Source organism: Manis pentadactyla, chromosome 3 (assembly GCF_030020395.1).
Source record: "Manis pentadactyla isolate mManPen7 chromosome 3, mManPen7.hap1, whole genome shotgun sequence".
In the NCBI taxonomy this organism is placed as follows: domain Eukaryota; kingdom Metazoa; phylum Chordata; class Mammalia; order Pholidota; family Manidae; genus Manis; species Manis pentadactyla.
Window position 1 is genome coordinate 133,482,648 of NC_080021.1, and position 17,914 is coordinate 133,500,561.

General features: G+C 40.2%; 1 protein-coding gene across 1 annotated transcript in view; it reads right to left on the reverse strand.

The window, feature by feature from the left end:
- The window catches only part of ZNF782 (zinc finger protein 782), a 103,833-nt gene extending 89,088 nt beyond the window's left edge, over positions 1-14,745 (reverse strand). Inside the window, 3 exon segments of the mRNA XM_057498475.1 lie at positions 1,753-1,879; positions 5,043-5,223; positions 14,475-14,745. Of these exon segments, the coding sequence (XP_057354458.1) occupies positions 1,753-1,879; positions 5,043-5,195 (280 nt within the window). The 5' untranslated portion in view covers positions 5,196-5,223; positions 14,475-14,745.
- Positions 14,746-17,914: the final 3,169 nt, after the last annotated feature.

Sequence of the window (17,914 nt, forward strand, 5' to 3'; positions counted from 1 at the left end):
GAAGTAACTGCGTTTCTCTGGCACTGCTGGCGGAAGTGCCAAACGGTACAGCTAGTCTGGAAAGCAGTCTGGCAGTTTCTTAAAGAACACAACATATACCTACCATTAAACCTCAATCACACTCCTGGGCATTTATCCCACAGAAAAAGTAATTTATGTTCACACAAAAATCTGAATGTCTGTGCTCACAGCAGCTTTATTTAAAATAGCCAAAAATCAGAAACTCAGAATGTCCTCCAATAGGAGACTGGCTAAACAAACTATGACATAGAGTGGGATACTATGTGCCAATCAGAGAAAAAACCTAATAATATACACTACAACTTAATGTCGACATTATCAAATACTGTATGTTTCTATTTCTGTAACATTCTTGAAATGGCAAAACTACAGAGATGAAGAGATTAGTAGCTGGGAGGTCAGAGATGTAGTGGAAGAGGGCGTGGGTATGCTTACAAAGAGGGGAGCAAGAAGGAAATCCTTGCGGTGACAAAGCACTTCCGTATTGTGATTACGGTGGTGGGTACATGAAGCTCCGCATGTGACAAAATGGCACACACTGTACCAATGTCTGTTCCCTGGTGCTGAGACCGTATTACAGGTATGTAAGACACAGCCACTGGGAGAAATGTATGAAGATACAATTGTGCCAATTCCTTTGACTCTATATGCCACATAAAAAGAGTTTTTAAAAAGTATTTGTAGAAACCAAGAATAATCTGAACATTTTGTTTTTAAAAAGCCAAAGATGAGAAAAAAGGTTACAAAACATACAAGTATTGATAAAGGTCTGAACTTCCTCAATGAATAAGACCAAAAAGCCAAAAAACTAAACAAAAAAGGGGCTAAAGGTGTGATCAAACACTTCATTAAAGGAGATTATGAATGGTTAAAAAGCACAGGAAAAGAAGTTAAACACTGTTAGTCACTGGGAAATGCAAATTAAAACCAGTATGATACAACTAGACTCCAACTAGACGGTTAGAAACAGTAAGTACAACTTACCAAACCAAAGCTGGTAACCACAGAGCAATGAGAACTCAGGCATTGCTTAGAGCCAGATTGGAAACATTGGACAGTTTCTCATAAAGTTACATATAAACTTAGCAGAAGACTCAGCAAGCCCACTCTCAGGTATTTACACAGGAGAAATGAAAACATGGTGGCACAAAGACTTGTTTGTGAATCTTCACAGCAGCTTTATTCGTAAGAGCCCAAGCATCTAACAACAAAAGGATTAACAAGCTGTGGTACAGTCACATAAAGGAATACTAGTCAGGATAAAAAGAATAAACTAGTGATACACACACATGCACAAGTCTCAAAAGCATTATGCTAAGTGAAAGAAGCCTGGCAGAAGAGGGTACCGTACTTTGTGATTCCATTATATAAATTTCGAGAAAAGGCAAAACGATGGCAATAGAAAGCACATCAGTGATGGCAAGGAGTCTGAAAGGCAGGGCTGGAGGGAGGGGATTCACTGCAAAGGGGTACAAGGATCTTTTGGGGTGATGAAAATAGTCCAAATCATGATTCTGATGATGGAAATCTACTGTATGATTTTTTAAAACTCTATGACTTTTCCTTTTTGTGCCAATTTCTTTGACTCTATATGCCACATAAAGAGAGCATTAAAAAAGTGTAAAAAAGAGTTTTTTTTTCTGTTAAATACACCTCAACAAAAGTGATTAACATTTAAAAAAGAACAAACAGAATTGCAGTCTAGAGAGAGTCACAGTTAAGTCTGCTCACCCACTGAGACGAGGTGGCTGTAGTTCTCCAGCATGACATCTCTGTACAGGGTCCTCTGCGCAGGGCCCAGGGCCCACCACTCCTCCTGGGTGAACTCCACAGTCACGTCCTTGAATGACACTGACCCCTGTAACAGCACATTTCTATCAATCTGAGGGTGCAGATCAAAAACATGGAAAATATTTTTGGAAATTAAATCTTACTACATTTATTGTTCAGAGTTTAAAACAAAATGCTGTGAAGGATGACTGTCATGGCCATAACTCTGTCTTACACTTTGGGGATATGCACACAATTAGTAAAAAAAAAAAATTATTCTCATGCTCTGATTTATTTATATTTATTTTTAATTTATACAAATATGTTGTCACTTAATGAAAAAGCTTAGTGCCTTATTTTTTTTAGGTACAGTTATTATAAACAGGATTCCTGTAAACATCTGGATTATGGGGAGCACTCTATGTAGAGTATTCACACCCCTCACTGGAGATCTGGGCTGGGTAAATGCAGAACCAATGAAGAGATACATGTAAGCCCAGGGAGGTACTACACACCACATTTGTATTTCAGGAGCAATGCTCTAGAACAGGGTTTCTTCAGCTGGCCCTACCAACACTGTGGATGAGATAATGCTGTCCTGTGTATTTTATGATATTTATCAGTCAGTTTCTCTGCCTTGGTCTCATTAGATGCCAGCAGTACCCCCAGTTGTGACAATCAAAAGTATCTCCAAATATTGCCAAAAGTCTCCTGTGGAGCAAAACTGACCCTGCTTAAGAACCATTGCTCTGCATGAATAGTGGACAATGTCTTAAGCAGCAAAACAAAAAACCTGATTTAACAGATGACCTATGTTAAGGCAAAGCAAGAAAGATTAAGAATGGGAAACTAATCCCTATAGAAAACAAAATCCGGTCACTATTTTCTTGTGCAGCTATTACAGAGATGCTGCACAAGCAACTGGGTGATGCTGATGCCAAACACGGAGACGGGGAGATCAATGAGCCAGAGGCTGGGTCACAGTGAGGCAGATGTTCTCCATCTGCACTCAAATACCTGTGGACATACACATGGGATCATCTATTTCATGTTTTTGGAACAGAGAGGGAGCTCTAAGATGAAAATAAGGATTTAGGAGACATTAGTCATTGAGATGGTCACCGAAGTCATCAGAGAAAATGGTCTGGCTCAAAAAGGGCACAGAAACCAAGGAGAGAAAAGGACCAAGTATGGAGTTCAAAGGAAGAGCAACATTTAAGAGGCAGGCAGCAAAAGAATAGGCATTGAAGGCTGAGAAAGGATTTCTAAATCACGGAACAAGAAATTATAAAGATTAGACTACAGGAAATTAAGAGATGAGAGAATTATAAGCGTAAATGATTCCTCTAGTTCAAGGAGGCAGACGGAGCACACACATTTACATCCCAGCCCCCAAAATCACACTGAGGTAAAATATAAAATATACTATAGGAGCTTGAAAAGAGAAATATCCCAGCAGAAGGCCTGGAAATGTGAACAAATTCTGGATGATAGAGAGTAAGACAGTATAGATAAGAAAAATAGGACAATGTTGCCTTATCTAATACAAACACAGAAGTGGGTGGAAGGGTCAATGAACTGATGAGTGCCTAGAAAAACACTGAAGCTTAAACTGAAGGAGACCTAGAACAAAGTGAGTGGTGGGAAGAAAGATGAAGAGTAAACTTCCTATCAAATACAGGTGACTTCATTCAAATGAGTGAGGAAAGGCTGGATGTGAAAACCTCCTCAGAATAACTCGATGGCCATCTGGGAAAACAGAGATCTGTAACTCACACCAATTTCCGCGCAATCAAAATCAAAATCTCAGCAGGCTTTTTGGAGATAAACAAGCTGATTTTTAAAACTTTCTATAAAGAAGCAAAGGATCTAGAATATCCAAAACAATTTTTAAGAAAAACAAAGTTGGAAGACCCACATTATCTGATTTCAAGAGTTACTGTAAAGAGACACTCAAGACAGTGTCAGATTAGCAAAAGGATTGACACAGACCTCAGAAGTGAAGAGTCCAGAAACAGACCCACACATACACTGCTAACTGGTTTCCCACAGGGGTGCCAACGCAATTCAATGGAGAAAGTATAAGTATATTCTTGTCAACAAACGGTGCTGTCAGGTGGGCATGCAAAGGGAGAGAGCACAGATCTGCAAGTGTATGTTCCTCCATTCCCAATATTGAGAGTCTGCTGCCAGCACAGTATATTAAGACCCTGAGGCCCTGAAATTCTAGGTTTCAGATGGGGCCAATTGGAACATATTTTGTCCTTTTCTGGTTAGCAGACTCTAGGCTAAAATAAAATTTAAAGGTAATCAAAAAAAGGAAATTATTCATATAAAAGACAGACTTTGAAATCCTAAGAGAATACTGTCAACAAGCTAATGAAAAGCATGTAAAAATGTAAATTAAAAATGAACAATTTACTATGAAAATATGACAAAAGTTATACTAAGAAAAAAATACAAATCAAGTATAGGCTTATGACTAATAAATTAATTTAATAATCAAACTCTTTATGCAAAAAGTCTTCATAAAGCCCAAATGCATAGGTAAGTTTCATAAGATCTACATGTAACACAATTTTATTTAAATTATTATTTTTATTGAAGTATACTTGATACAGAATATTAATTAGTTTCAGTGTATAACACAGTGATTTAACAATTACAAAATTCTCAATTATTCTAAATTCTAAATTCTAAATTATTAGTAAAGAAAAGCAGAGAAGTTCCCCATTTCCTTTTATGAGACTATGACCATAATACTGTAATTGGACAGAGACAAGAAAGTATAGTGTAATCCAACTGTGGATACAGAAATAAAAATCCTAAATACACTATTAGTGAAAAGCCATAGGAAAATATGTAAGAAGTGACTGACCACACTTGTTAACAAGTTGGGTCTATACAAGATTCAAGTTAATGTAAGAAAATTCATGACACTGCTTAGGATATTTGTAGATTAAAGGAAATAAGCTAAAGCTTTACTCCAATGGATATACAAAAGGTAACCAATGAACATAATTCAATGCATATTCATGAAAACTTGTGCTTGGAAGAAACATACTCACACTGACAAAGGTTGACAAAAGCTTTACCAAAAGCTGACAGCAAATATCAGTTAATAGTAAGACAGTATACATATTCCCTAAAGACGGACTTGGCCTATTTTTCTCCTTTTCCATTTAATGCCTGAATCCTTCTAATCCTATAAATCCATGACAATATAGAGGGAGGATGCATAAAGAGCTCACCTGAGGTATGTTCATTTTCTGCAGCTCTGGGAAGAGTGTAGAAAGCTGTGACTCAGCTGAGGGGACAGAAAGGGAACAGGGCTCACGAGACCCGGCTGCCTTGCAGCTCCTTGATTCACCTCCGAAAAGCTCAGCACTCCAGTTGGGGATCATCCTCCCTGTAGGCACGGAGCCTCTGGGCCTTGAGAAGGATGACAAGGATCAGGTACAGGCAGTACCACTTGTCTTTGGGGGACTCTGAAGTGATCATGGGTTTCAATCTACAGTTTTTTACTGAGTGAGCATAAACTTTTCTTGGTTGATTTAACAGTTATGCATGTGTCCTTCAGACTAAAACAAAGGAATAAAAACGATAGAAGATAAACTGAATTAAAGTACACCAAAGGCTGAGTCACTATTCTTTCAATAAAATTAACTTAATACTAAAAATACTCAGTATATAAAGGAGCCATGGAAATACAATGGGGAAATGACAGCCTCTTCAACAACTGGTGTTGGCAAAACTGGACAGCTACGTGCAAAAGAATGAAACTGAATTATTCTCTAACCCCATACACAAAAGTAAACTCAAGATGCAACAAACACTTTAATGTAAGGCATGAAACCATAAAACTCTTAGAAGACAACATAGGCAAAAATCTCTTGAATATAAACATGAGAAACTTTTTCCTGAACACATCTCCTCAGGCAAGGGAAACAAAATAAAAAATGAACAAATGGGACTACATCATGCTAAAAAGCTTCTGTACAGCAAGGACACTATCAGGAGAACAAAAAGGCATCCTATGGTATGGGGGGAATATATTTGTAAATGACATATTCAACAAGGGGTTAACATCCAAAATATATAAAGAACACACATGCCTTAACACCCAAAAAGCAAATAACCCAATTAAAAAATGGGCAGAGGGAGGAGGGCTCAAGATGGCGGTGTGAGTAGGGCAGTGGAAATCTACTCCCAAAACCATATATATTTTGAAAATACAGCAAATACAACTATTCCTAAAAGAGAGACCAGAAGATACAGTATAAGAGCCAGGCTACATGTACATCTGCAAGAACTCAGCATCTCACGCAAAGGGTAAGATACAAAGCCGTAACCTGGTGGGACCTGGGCACTCCCCTGACCCCAGCCCACCAGCGGGAAGAAAAGAATCAGACTGGGGAGGGAGTGGAAGCACAGGACTGCTAAATAACCAGCCCTAGTACTCTGCAGACACACACTGCATGGTGTACTGGATATTAGAGAAACAGAAAAGTAAAATTCGAGACTGAGACTGCGAGCGGTCCCCACAGCCGGCTCCCTTGGGACTAAAGAAAAGCGGGCGCTTTTTAAAAGTCTTAAAGGGACAAGGGTTTAACAGGTGGACAAAACTGTCCTGGCATACTCAGCTCAGCAGGTTGGGAATCCTAAGGAACTTCAGGTGCCCCAACCCCCTGGGAGGTAACCCAGCTCCAAAGCTCTCCTCACCGCTATGAGCAGCCTACCATTCATTCCCCGCTGCCGACACTGCAAGCAAATCAGCTGACTCGCCATTAATGAGGATCAGCTGGGGAGCAACCCCCGCCCACAGCAACCACACAGTCTTCCCCCAGCACGCTGCTAACCAGGCCAGACCCAGAGCCTACCACCAGTGCGCAGCTACCCAGCATAGGCACAGGAAACTGGGGCAAAGTCCATAAGGCAAAAAGGGGCACTGTTCTTGCAGGAGAACACACCTGGTGTGTCTGTGACCCCTGGCAGTGCCTTAGGCCACCCTGAGGGCAACCCCATCCACGGCAGCTCAGGGAATTAACCAAGACTGCTCCCAGTGTGCGGGTAACTGGCACAAGCAGTGGAGAACAGCAAGGCTACCAGCAAGCAGGAAGGGACTTTGTTCTTCAAGCTGACACATGCACCACTTGCCAGCAATCACTTCTATCGCCATGAAACGGCAGAAGAAACTGGACCAATCCAAAATCAGTCAAACAATGCCAGAGAGAGGGCCTGGCAAGATAGATATAAACAATCTTCCTGAAAAAGAATTCAAAATAAAAGTTATAACCATGCTGATGGAGCTGCAGAGAAGTATGCAAGAGCTAAGGGATGAAGTCTGGAGGGAGATAATAGAAATGAAACAATCAATAGAAGGACTGAAGAGCAGCCTGGATGAGGTGCAAGAGACTGTTAATGGAATAGAAATCAGAGAACAGGAATACAGAGAAGCTGAGGCAGAAGGAGATAAAAGGATCTTTAGGAATGAAAGAATATTAAGAGAACTGTGTGACATAATTGCTGAAAACTTTTCCTAGCTGGGGAAGTAAATAGTCTTTCAGACCATGGAAGCCCACAGATCTTCCAACACAAGAGACCCAAGGAGGACAATGCCAAGACATATAATAAGTAAAATGGCAAAGATCAAAGACAAGGACAGCCAGAGAGAGAAACAGATCACCTACAAAGGCAAACCCACCAGGCTATCATCAGACTTCTCAACAGAAACCTTACAGGCCAGAAGAGAATGGCATGATATATTTAATGCAATGAAACAGAAGGGCCTTGAATCAAGAACACTGTATCCAGCACAATTATCATTTAAATTTGAGGGATGGATTAAACAATTTCCAGACAAGCAAAAGTTGAGGGAATTTGCCACCCACAAACCACCTTTGCAGGGTATGTTAAAGGAACTGCTCTAGATGGAAGTACTCCTAAGGCTAAATAGATGTCACCAGAGAAAATAAAATTACAGCAAAGAAAGCAGGTCAACCAAATACTAACTAAAGGCAAAAAATAAAATCAGCTATCCACAAAAACAGTTCAGTGAAACACATTAGGGAACAGAATAAAACACCTAACTTATAAAGAGTGGAGGAGGAAGAATAAGGGAGAGAAATAAAAAATCATCAGACTGTGTTTATAATAGCATAATAAGTGAGTTAAAGTTAGATGGTTAGATAGTATAGAAGCTACCCTTGAACCTTTGGTAACCATGAATACAAAGCCTGCAATGGCAATAACTACATATCTATTGATAATAACCATAAATGTAAATGGACTGAATGCACCAATCAAAAGACACAGAGTAACAGAAAGGATAAAAGAGCAAGATCCATCTATATGTTATTTACAAGAGACCCACCTCAAACCCAAAGACATACACAGACGAAAAGTGAAGGGATGGAAAAAGATATTTCATGCAAACAATAGGGAGAAAAAAGCAGGTGTTGCAGTACTAGTATCAGACAAAATAGACTTCAAAACAAAGAAAGTAACAAGAGATAAAGAAGGACATTACATAATGATAAAGGGCTCAGTCCAAGAAGAGGATGTAACCATTATAAATATATATGCACCCAATACAGGAGCACAGACATATGTGAAACAAATACTAACAGAATTAAAGGAGGAAATAGAATGCAATGCATTCATTTTAGGAGACTTCAACACACCACTCAATCCAAAGGACAGATCCACCAGACAGAAAATAAGAAAGGACACAGAGGCATTGAATAACACAATGGAACAGATGGACTTAATACACATCTATAGAACTCTACACCCAAAAGCAACAGGATACACATTCTTCTCAAGTGCACATGGAACATTCTCCAGAATAGACCACATACTAGGCCACAAAAAGAGCCTCAGTAAATTCAAAAAGATTGAAATTCTACCAACAAATTTCTCAGATCACAAAGGAATAAGACTAGAAGTAAATTGTACAAAGAAAACAAGAAGGCTCACAAACACATGGAGACTTAACAACATGCTCCTAAATAATCAATGGATCAATAACCAAATTAAAACAGAGATCAAGCAATATATGGAGACAAATTTCAACAACAGCACAAAGCCCCAACTTCTGTGGGACGCAGCAAAAGCAGTCTTAAGAGGAAAGTATATAGCAATCCAGGCATATTTAAAAAAGGAAGAACAATCCCAAATGAATGGTCTAATGTCACAATTATCAAAATTGGAAAAAGAAGAACAAATGAGGCCTAAGGTCAGCAGAAGGAGGGACATAATAAAGATCAGAGAAGAAATAAATAAAATTGAGAAGAATAAAACAATAGCAAAAATCAATGAAACGAAGAGCTGGTTCTCTGAGAAAATAAACAAAATAGATAAACCTCTAGCCAGACTTATTAAGAGAAAATGAGAATCTATACACATAAACAGAATGAGTAATGAGAAAGGAAAAATCATGACGGACACCACAGAAATACAAAGAATTATTAGAGAATACTATGAAAATCTATATGCTAACAAGCTGGATAACCTAGAAGAAATGGACAACTTTCTAGAAAAATACAACCTTCCAGGACTGACCAAGAAAGAAACAGAAAATCTAAACAGACCAATTACCAGCAACAAAATTGAATCGGTAATCAAAAAATTATCCAAGAACAAAATGCCTGGTCCAGATGGATTCAGCACTGAATTTTATCAGACATTTAGTGAAGACATAACACCCATTCTCCTTAAAGTTTTCCAAAAAATCGAAGAAGAGGGAATACTTCCAAACTCATTGTACGAAGCCAGCCTCACTCTAATACCAAAACCAGGAAAAGACACCACAAAAAAGAAAATTACAGACCAATATCCCTGATGAACATAGATGCAAAAACACTGAACAAAATATTAGCAAACCGAATTCAAAAATACATCAAGAGGATCATACACCATGATCAAGTGGGATTCATCTCAGGGATGCAAGGATGGTACAACATTCGAAAATCTATCAACATCAACCACATCAACAAAAAGAAGCACAAAAACCACATGATCATCTCCAGAGATGCTGAAAAAGCATTTGACAAAATTCAACATCCATTCATGATAAAAACTCTCAACAAAATGGGCATAGAGGGCAAGTACCTCAACATAATAAAAGCCATATATAACAAACCCACAGCCAATATCATACTTAACAGCGAGAAGCTGAAAGCTTTTCACCTAAGATCGGGAACAAGATAGGGATGTCCACTCTCCCACTCTTATTCAACATAGTGCTGGAGGTCCTAGCCATGGCAATCAGACAAAACAAAGAAATAAAAGGCATACAGATTGGTAAGGAAGAATTCAAACAGTCATTATTAGCAGATGACATATATTGTACATAAAAAAACCTAAAGAATCCACTTCAAAATTACTAGATCTAATATATGAATTCAGCAAAGTTGCAGGATACAAAATTAATACACACAAATCTGTTGCATTCCAATACACTAATGATGAACTAGCAGAAAGAGAAATCAGGAAAACAATGCCATTCACAATTGCATCAAAAAGAACAAAATACCTAGGAATAAATGTAACCAAGGACGTGAAAGGTCTATACCCTGAAAACTACAAAACACTCTTAAGAGAAATTAAAGAGGACACTAACAAATGGAAATTCATCCGATGCTCTTGGCTAGGAAAAATTGGCATTGTCAAAATGGCCATCCTACCTAAATTAATCTACAGATTCAATGCAATCCGTATGAAAATACCAACAGCATTCTTCAATGAACACAAACATACAGTTCTAAAATTCATATGGAATCAGAAAACACCCCAAATAGTCAAAGAAATCCTGAGAAGAATAAAGCAGGGGGGATCTCACATCCAAACTTCAAGCTCTACTACAAAGCCACAGTAATCAAGACAGTTTGGTACTGACACAAGAACAGACCCATAAACAGTGGAACAGAAGAGTCCAGATATTAAGCCAAACATATATGGTCAATTAATATACAATAAAGGAGCCATGGACATACAATGGGGAAATGACAGCCTCTTCAACAGATGGTGCTGGCAAAACTGGACAGCTACATGTAAGAGAATGAAACTGGATCATTGTCTAACCCCACACACAAAAGTAAACTCAAAATGGATCAAAGTCCTGAATATAAGTTATGAAACCATAAAACTCTTAGAAAAAAATATAGGCAAAAATCTCTTGGACATAAACATGAGTGACTTCTTCATGAACATATCTCCCCGGGGCAAGGAAACAAAAGGAAAAATGAACAAGTGGGACTATATCAAACCAAAAACATCTGTACAGCAAAGGACACCATCAATAGAACAAAAAAGCATCCTACAGTATGGGAGAATATATTCATAAATGACATATCCGATAAAGGGTTGACATCCAAAATATATAAAGAGCTCATACACCTCAACTTAATCCAATTTAAAAATGGGCAGAGGATCAGAACAGACACTTCTCCAAACAAGAAATTCAAATGGCCAACAGGCACATGAAAAGATGCTCCACATCGCTAGTCATCAGAGAAATGCAAATTAAAACCACAATAAGATATCACCTCACACCAGTTAGGATGGCCAACATCCAAAAGACAAACAACAACAAATGTTGGCAAGGATGTGGAGAAAGGGGTACCCTCCTACACTGCTAGTGGGAATGTAAATTAGTTCAACCACTGTGGAAAGCAGTATGGCTGTTTCTCAAAAAACTAAAAATAGAAATACCATTTGACCCGGGAATTCCACTTCTAGGAATTTACCCTATGAATGCAGCAGCCCAATTTCAAAAAGACATATGCACCCCTATGTTTATTGCAGCACTATTTACAATAGCCAAGAAATGGAAGCAACCTAAGTGTCCATCAGCAGATGAATGGATAAAGAAGAGGTGGTACATATACACAATGGAATATTATTCAGCCATAAGAAGAAAAAAATCCTACCATTTGCAACAACATGGATGGAGCTAGAGGGTATTATGTTCAGTGAAATAAGCCAGGTGGAGAAAGACGAGCATCAAATGATTTCACTCATTTGTGGAATATAAGAACAAAGAATAAACTGAAGGAACAAAACAGCAGCTGACTCACAGAACCCAAGAATGGACTAAAAGTTACCAAAGGGAGAGAGACTGGGGAGGATGGGTGGGAAGGGAGGGATAAGGGAGATAAAGGGGCTTTATGATTAGCACACATGGTGTAGGGGGAGTGGGCACCGGGAGGGCTGTACAACACAGAGAAGAGAAGTAGTGATTTTATATCATCTTACTATGCTGATGGACTGTGACTGTAATGGGGTATGTGGTCAGGACTTGATAATGGGGGGAGTCTAGTAACTATAATGTCGCTCATGTAATTGTACATTAATGATACCAAAATTAAAATATTTTAAAAAACTAAAAAAATTAAAAATGCGTGGAGGATAGGAACAGACATTTCTCCAAGAAATTCAGGTGGCCAACAGGCACATGAAAAGATGCTCCACATTGCTAAATATCAGGGAAATGCAAATGAAAACCACAATGAGATATCACCTCACATCAGTTAGGATGGCCAACATAGAAAAGAATAGGAACAACAAATGCTGGTGAAGATGTGTAGAAAGGGGAACCCTCTTACACTGCTGGTGGGAATGTAAACTAGATCAACCATTGTGGAAAGCAATATGGAGGTTCCTTAAGAAACTAAAAATAGAAATACCATTTGTCCCAGAAACTCCACTCCTAGGAACTTACCCAAAGAAAGCAACTCAGATTCAAAAAGACATATGCACCCCTATGTTTATCGCAGCACTCTTTATAATAGACAAGATACAGAAGCAACCTAAGTGTCCATCAGCAGATGAATGGACAAAGATGTGGTACATATACACAATGGAATACTATTCAGCCGTGAGAAACAAATAAATCGTACCATTTGCAACAACATGGATGGAGCTAGAGGGTATTATGCTCAGTGAAATAAGTCAGGCAGAGAAAGACAAATACCAAATGATTTCCCTCATTTGTGGAGTATAACAAAAAGGAAAACTGAAGGAACAAAATAGCAGCAGACTCACAGACTCCAAGAAGGGACTAGTGGTTACCAATGGGGAGGGTTGGGGGAGGGTGGGTGGGGAGGGAGGGAGAAGGGGATTGTGGGATATCATGATTAGTGCACATGGTGTGTGTGGGGTCATGGGGAAGACAGTGCAGCTCAGAGAAGACAAATAGGGACCCTGTGGCTTCTTACTACACTGGTGGACAGTGACTGCAGTGGGGTATGCTGGGGGGACTCGATAATAAAGGTGTATGTAATAACCACAGTTTTTCTTGTGAAACCTTCATAAGAGTGTATATCAATGATTCCTTAATAAAAAAATACTCAGTATACATCACTTATCTATTTTTCTCATTAGTTTATTTACTGCCAGTACAGACAATCCCCTGAAAGCCTAGTAGGAGAGATGGATGCTTTAAAGCAGGAAGTTGTCATTGCTTATTTCTGCCCTGATGTATTTCTAGGAAGGCCCTTATCATGAGACGCTTTTAGTCACTTACTGTAAGTGAACTACATTGTTTCCTCCTGACTCTGTCACAAACTGGATTTCCCTGGACAAGTCACTGACCCTTTCAGGCCCAATGAAAGCTTTCAAAAGAATGAGAAGTAAATGCCCTTGGAAAAATACATCATCATTCTGGGACCCAGTGGCATGATGGGCACATGTGACAGCAGTGCAGGATCTGGGGAGTGGAAGCCACTTAAGGGGAGATGGAATTTCCTCCCTCTGCCTAGTTACCTCTTACCCCCAGACCTCACCCTCACGAGCTGTCACACAGTTTAAGAGCTCCTAAAGGTGACATCATCACTAAGTCTGGCCCATTCTGGGCAGAGGGATCAAGAACTGCTATCTGGGCTTTTGTCTCATGTCTGAATCTCTGGGAAGAGGTCTAGGATCAGAGGGTTGCTCTCTTCCCGGGATGATTCCTGTTCACAGAGGTACATGCTTCTTGCCGCACAAGGGCTGCTTCGTTTAAAGGCAACTGGGACGTGGGCCTGAGCAACCAAATCATTTTACGGTTAAAATCCTGACTGTTGAAATTCAATTTATTAGACTTCAAAGACAGAAAGCCTGTCAATGCCCAAGGGGCCAGGAACCTGTCTGACCCAAAGGACCGAGAGAGACACTAGAAATACCAGAATACGTTTGACAGGTAGGATCCCATCTACATTCACCTTCTCTTATATTCCTGGGAATTTGGGGACAGGACACTTTAGTAAGTGCCCTGCAATGGTGTGACATTTAGACAAAGCCTGAGGCTGGAAGTAAAGTACGCCTGCCCTTGCATCCAAACCCCTCATTAATTGAGCACATCGTTCCACCAACCTACACCTCGGTTTTATTAAAGTGGTTGTGAGGTCACAAAAAAAACCATCCGATGAAAAGAACAGTGTCTTCTAGTTATAAATGCAATCGTCACTTAGTCCTTAGTACCTGGCGCTTGCTAAATACAAGTGATGATTTAAATCTAAGTTTTCAAAACAACGGCCTGGAACAGTCATTATTAATACCATTTTCAGATGAGAAACCTCTTACCAGGTTCCTTCTATAGCCCCTTACAGGTGACAGAGCTGCAATTTACCCGGTATTTCTGGCTCCCTCTGAGCTCGGGCTCCACCGCAGACCCACGCTCACTGCCCGCGGTACAAACGTACCTTCACCCCGCCGCCCACACGGGCTTTTCCCGGCCAGGCTGAAGGCGGCGCCGGGCACACGGTCCCCGTATAGCCCGGCCCGCGGCGAGCGCCTGCTCCGGACGGGGACTCAGCCCCACCTGCGCCCGGGAGGCCGAGGGCCGGGGACCTCCAGCCGCCTTCCCCAGGCCGAGAACCCGTCCAGGAGCACAGACCAGCGCTGGGGCAAGGGTCCTAGAGACTCCCGCTCCCGTCTGAGGCACCAGCGCACCCCTCCCGCTTGAACCCCCTCACTCACCCCAGGCGCGCACCCTTCACTCTCTCAGCCGATCCGGAGCTCCCAGACCCCTTGATAGGCACCAGAAAGGACCAATGAGGAAGCGGGGCTACGGCTGCACACGCGCAAAAGACGCCGAGCGGTTCCTTCCCAGAGTGCCGAGCGGCCAACCGAGCGATTCTAGACTACATTTCCCGTGGACCTCCGTGTCACGTTCGACGTCACGTTGCGTTTCCGTTTTAGAAAAAAGTCTCCCGCCCAGGTTCCGTCCCAGTGAAGAGGTTAAGGGTTAAACTTGAACTCTACAGCCAACCTCAAAGCGGGGCCTTCTACTGGCTTCCGATTCAAACAGAATTTTTTTTGTAAGTAATTTGAGACAATTAGGGAAACTTGAATATGGATTGGATATTGAAAATATTAAAATTACGTTACTTGGGTGAAGGGTGAAAAAATTCTGGAGTTATATAGGAAATCGATTTTGTAAAAGAAAAGGCATGACTACTCAAGTATTTAGGATTGAAATTATATAGCAGTAAAGTTACAGTTTTACCTGGGACCTCCACCCTGTTCCTTTACGGCCACCAGATCCACAACCCCTGAGCCTGTCCTGACGCCCCTCCATCCCAGCGTGGAGGTTCTACAGGAGGTTCTACAGGGAGCTGCAGGTGTAGATATAGGAAAGCTGTTGGGTTTATACATTAACATTGTTTCTTGCCTAATTCTCTTACTGTTTCAACAAGTTTTTGTTTATTACCTTGGATTTTCATGCACACAAGTTTGCTTGCTTTTTGCTGACATTTATAATGCTTAGTCATTCTTTAATGAATTACAAATAAAGGCACAAAAATGCTGATCAAACTATATTAAATCATAATAGACTTTAAAGATCACTGATGGACATAAAGGTCATTACATATGTTCATTTAACATTTAATGAAAACCTGCTGTGCAATAGACATTTTAGATGCTGGGATAACATCAAATAAAAGATTCAATTCCCTTCCCCCATGGACTTTATGATCAGGGTTGTGGGGACTTATTAGTTAGGGTCCCTTCAAGAAATGTGTGTCAATTGACAAGAAACAATGAGAGAGACACTTGAGTATAGTCTAACAAATGGGTTCTAAAAACATGGGTAGAGTTGGCAAAACACCCTGTAACTAGTAATGGTAGGGAGCCATCATTGCCACCAGGCCTATAGTGAGGGTAACTAATATTACCAGAAACTGGCAGAAGTGCCCCCCATCCCCACCCCTTGGGAGAGCTGTGGCCTTAGGAAGAGAAACACTGTAATGGCCATTACATGGCTCAGCACAGAGAGCCAAAGGAATAAATACCCAAACTGCATGTGTTCTCTTCCTTCTAATATCCAATTCTCTGCTAAGCATTTGTAAACCCCATTCAACACCTGTTCCTAGAAGACAATCCATACATATCTCCTCCATACCTCTTGTCACCAAGTTTCCAATCTTACTCTTGTCTAGCCCCCTACTACTGGTCAACTTGTTGGGCTACAGGACATGAATCACTATAACTCTAAACTCAGGACACGTCTCTTCCTCATAAGTGAACAACTAAATATACCTCATTAAACTCTGCCCATTGGGAAGATTTCTTTGCAATACACATTGCAGAACCACCTCAAAGTGACACTGTAATTGTAGCAGCTGTAACTTCCCATGATGCCACAAACATTGTATACCTGATTCAAAGGAGATTCTACTGGTATATGGCCACAGGTCTCCCTGGGGTACTTCAGGGTAATTATTGTGTGTACTTGTGACTGAGCTTTGAGGAGTTTTGTCAAAGGGACCCAACCTTTTCAGTTGAACCCTCCTGTCTATGAAGTAGAAATAAATCAAGGACTGAAAAAGTAGATATGAATCCCTGTTAGGATGACTTGTGTTAGCTTGCCACTCATGAGACCCAGAATTGCATATATAGATATATTTCTCAAGAAATATCTTAGTAGGGTACTCATCTATTTCATTTCCATGGACTTCATGATCAAAGAGCCACCACCACAGATCCCTTCAGGTCACCATAAAAGATGGTTGTACATCAAAATACTCAGTTTTTAAAAATATTTGTCAGCATCCCATTAGAGAAATGCAGGGATAGCTCAGAGATATTGTGGGTTTGGTTTCAGCTCACCACAATAAAATGAATACCACAGTAAAGTGAGTCAAATGAATTTTTTGGTTTCCCAGGATGTATAAAAGTTATGTTTACACTACACTGTAGTCTACTAAGTGTGTATAGCATTATGTATAAAAAAATATATATGTCCCTTAATTAAAAAAGACTTTATTGCTAAAAGATGCTAACCATCTGAGCTTTCAGCAAGTTGTAATCACTGATCCCAAACACCATAACAAAAATAATAATGAAAAACTTTGAAATATTGCAAGAATTACCAAGACGTGATAGCCACCAAGTAAGCAAATGCTGTTGGGAATATGGTACCAACAGACTTGCTTGATGGAGAGTTGGCTCAAACCTTCAATTTGTAAAGAATGCGATATCCATGAAGTGCAACAAAGCAAAGTGCAATAAGTCAAGGTGTGCCCGTATTTCATTGATATGAAATGCAACATGGGCTGCTCCTGAGCCTACAGTGAGTATACTTGTAAAGATAAGTGTGGCTCTAGCTAAATATAATCCATCCTTCCTGGTCTAATATCCTAAGCATCCCCCTTCCTATATGCGACCTAGTTTCTGCTTGTACTATTGAGAAGTTTTTGTGTTTTCATTATGTTTTGCTTTTCTATTTCTGGATTAGACCTTGTAATTTGCCTTGTGAGCATAGATGCGTTTTTATTCCCGTTATGGGCCTAGAGTCAGTAAGGGAGGATGTACAGGCAGGCCCTGAGGAAAGCATGCATCCTCTTTCAGGGGCAAGTTATATTAGGATCACCCCTTAGGATTTGGAGAGAGAGAGAGAAGTGAGAGAGCCACTGTCAGAAGTCATTAATCTTCACTTTATCTTCAGCTCCTCACAAGTAGTGATATTCTTAGTAAAATTTAAAGGCCTCAAAATTGCAGTGCACAGTATAATAAACCTGAACTGCTTCATAAGCCTCAGAGGCCTAACTTGCCAGGCAAGGTGTACAAAACAGAGAATATCTGTTCTAACCAACCAGCAGTAGTTTTGTTAGGCTGGAAAATAGATATGAGTAGGGCA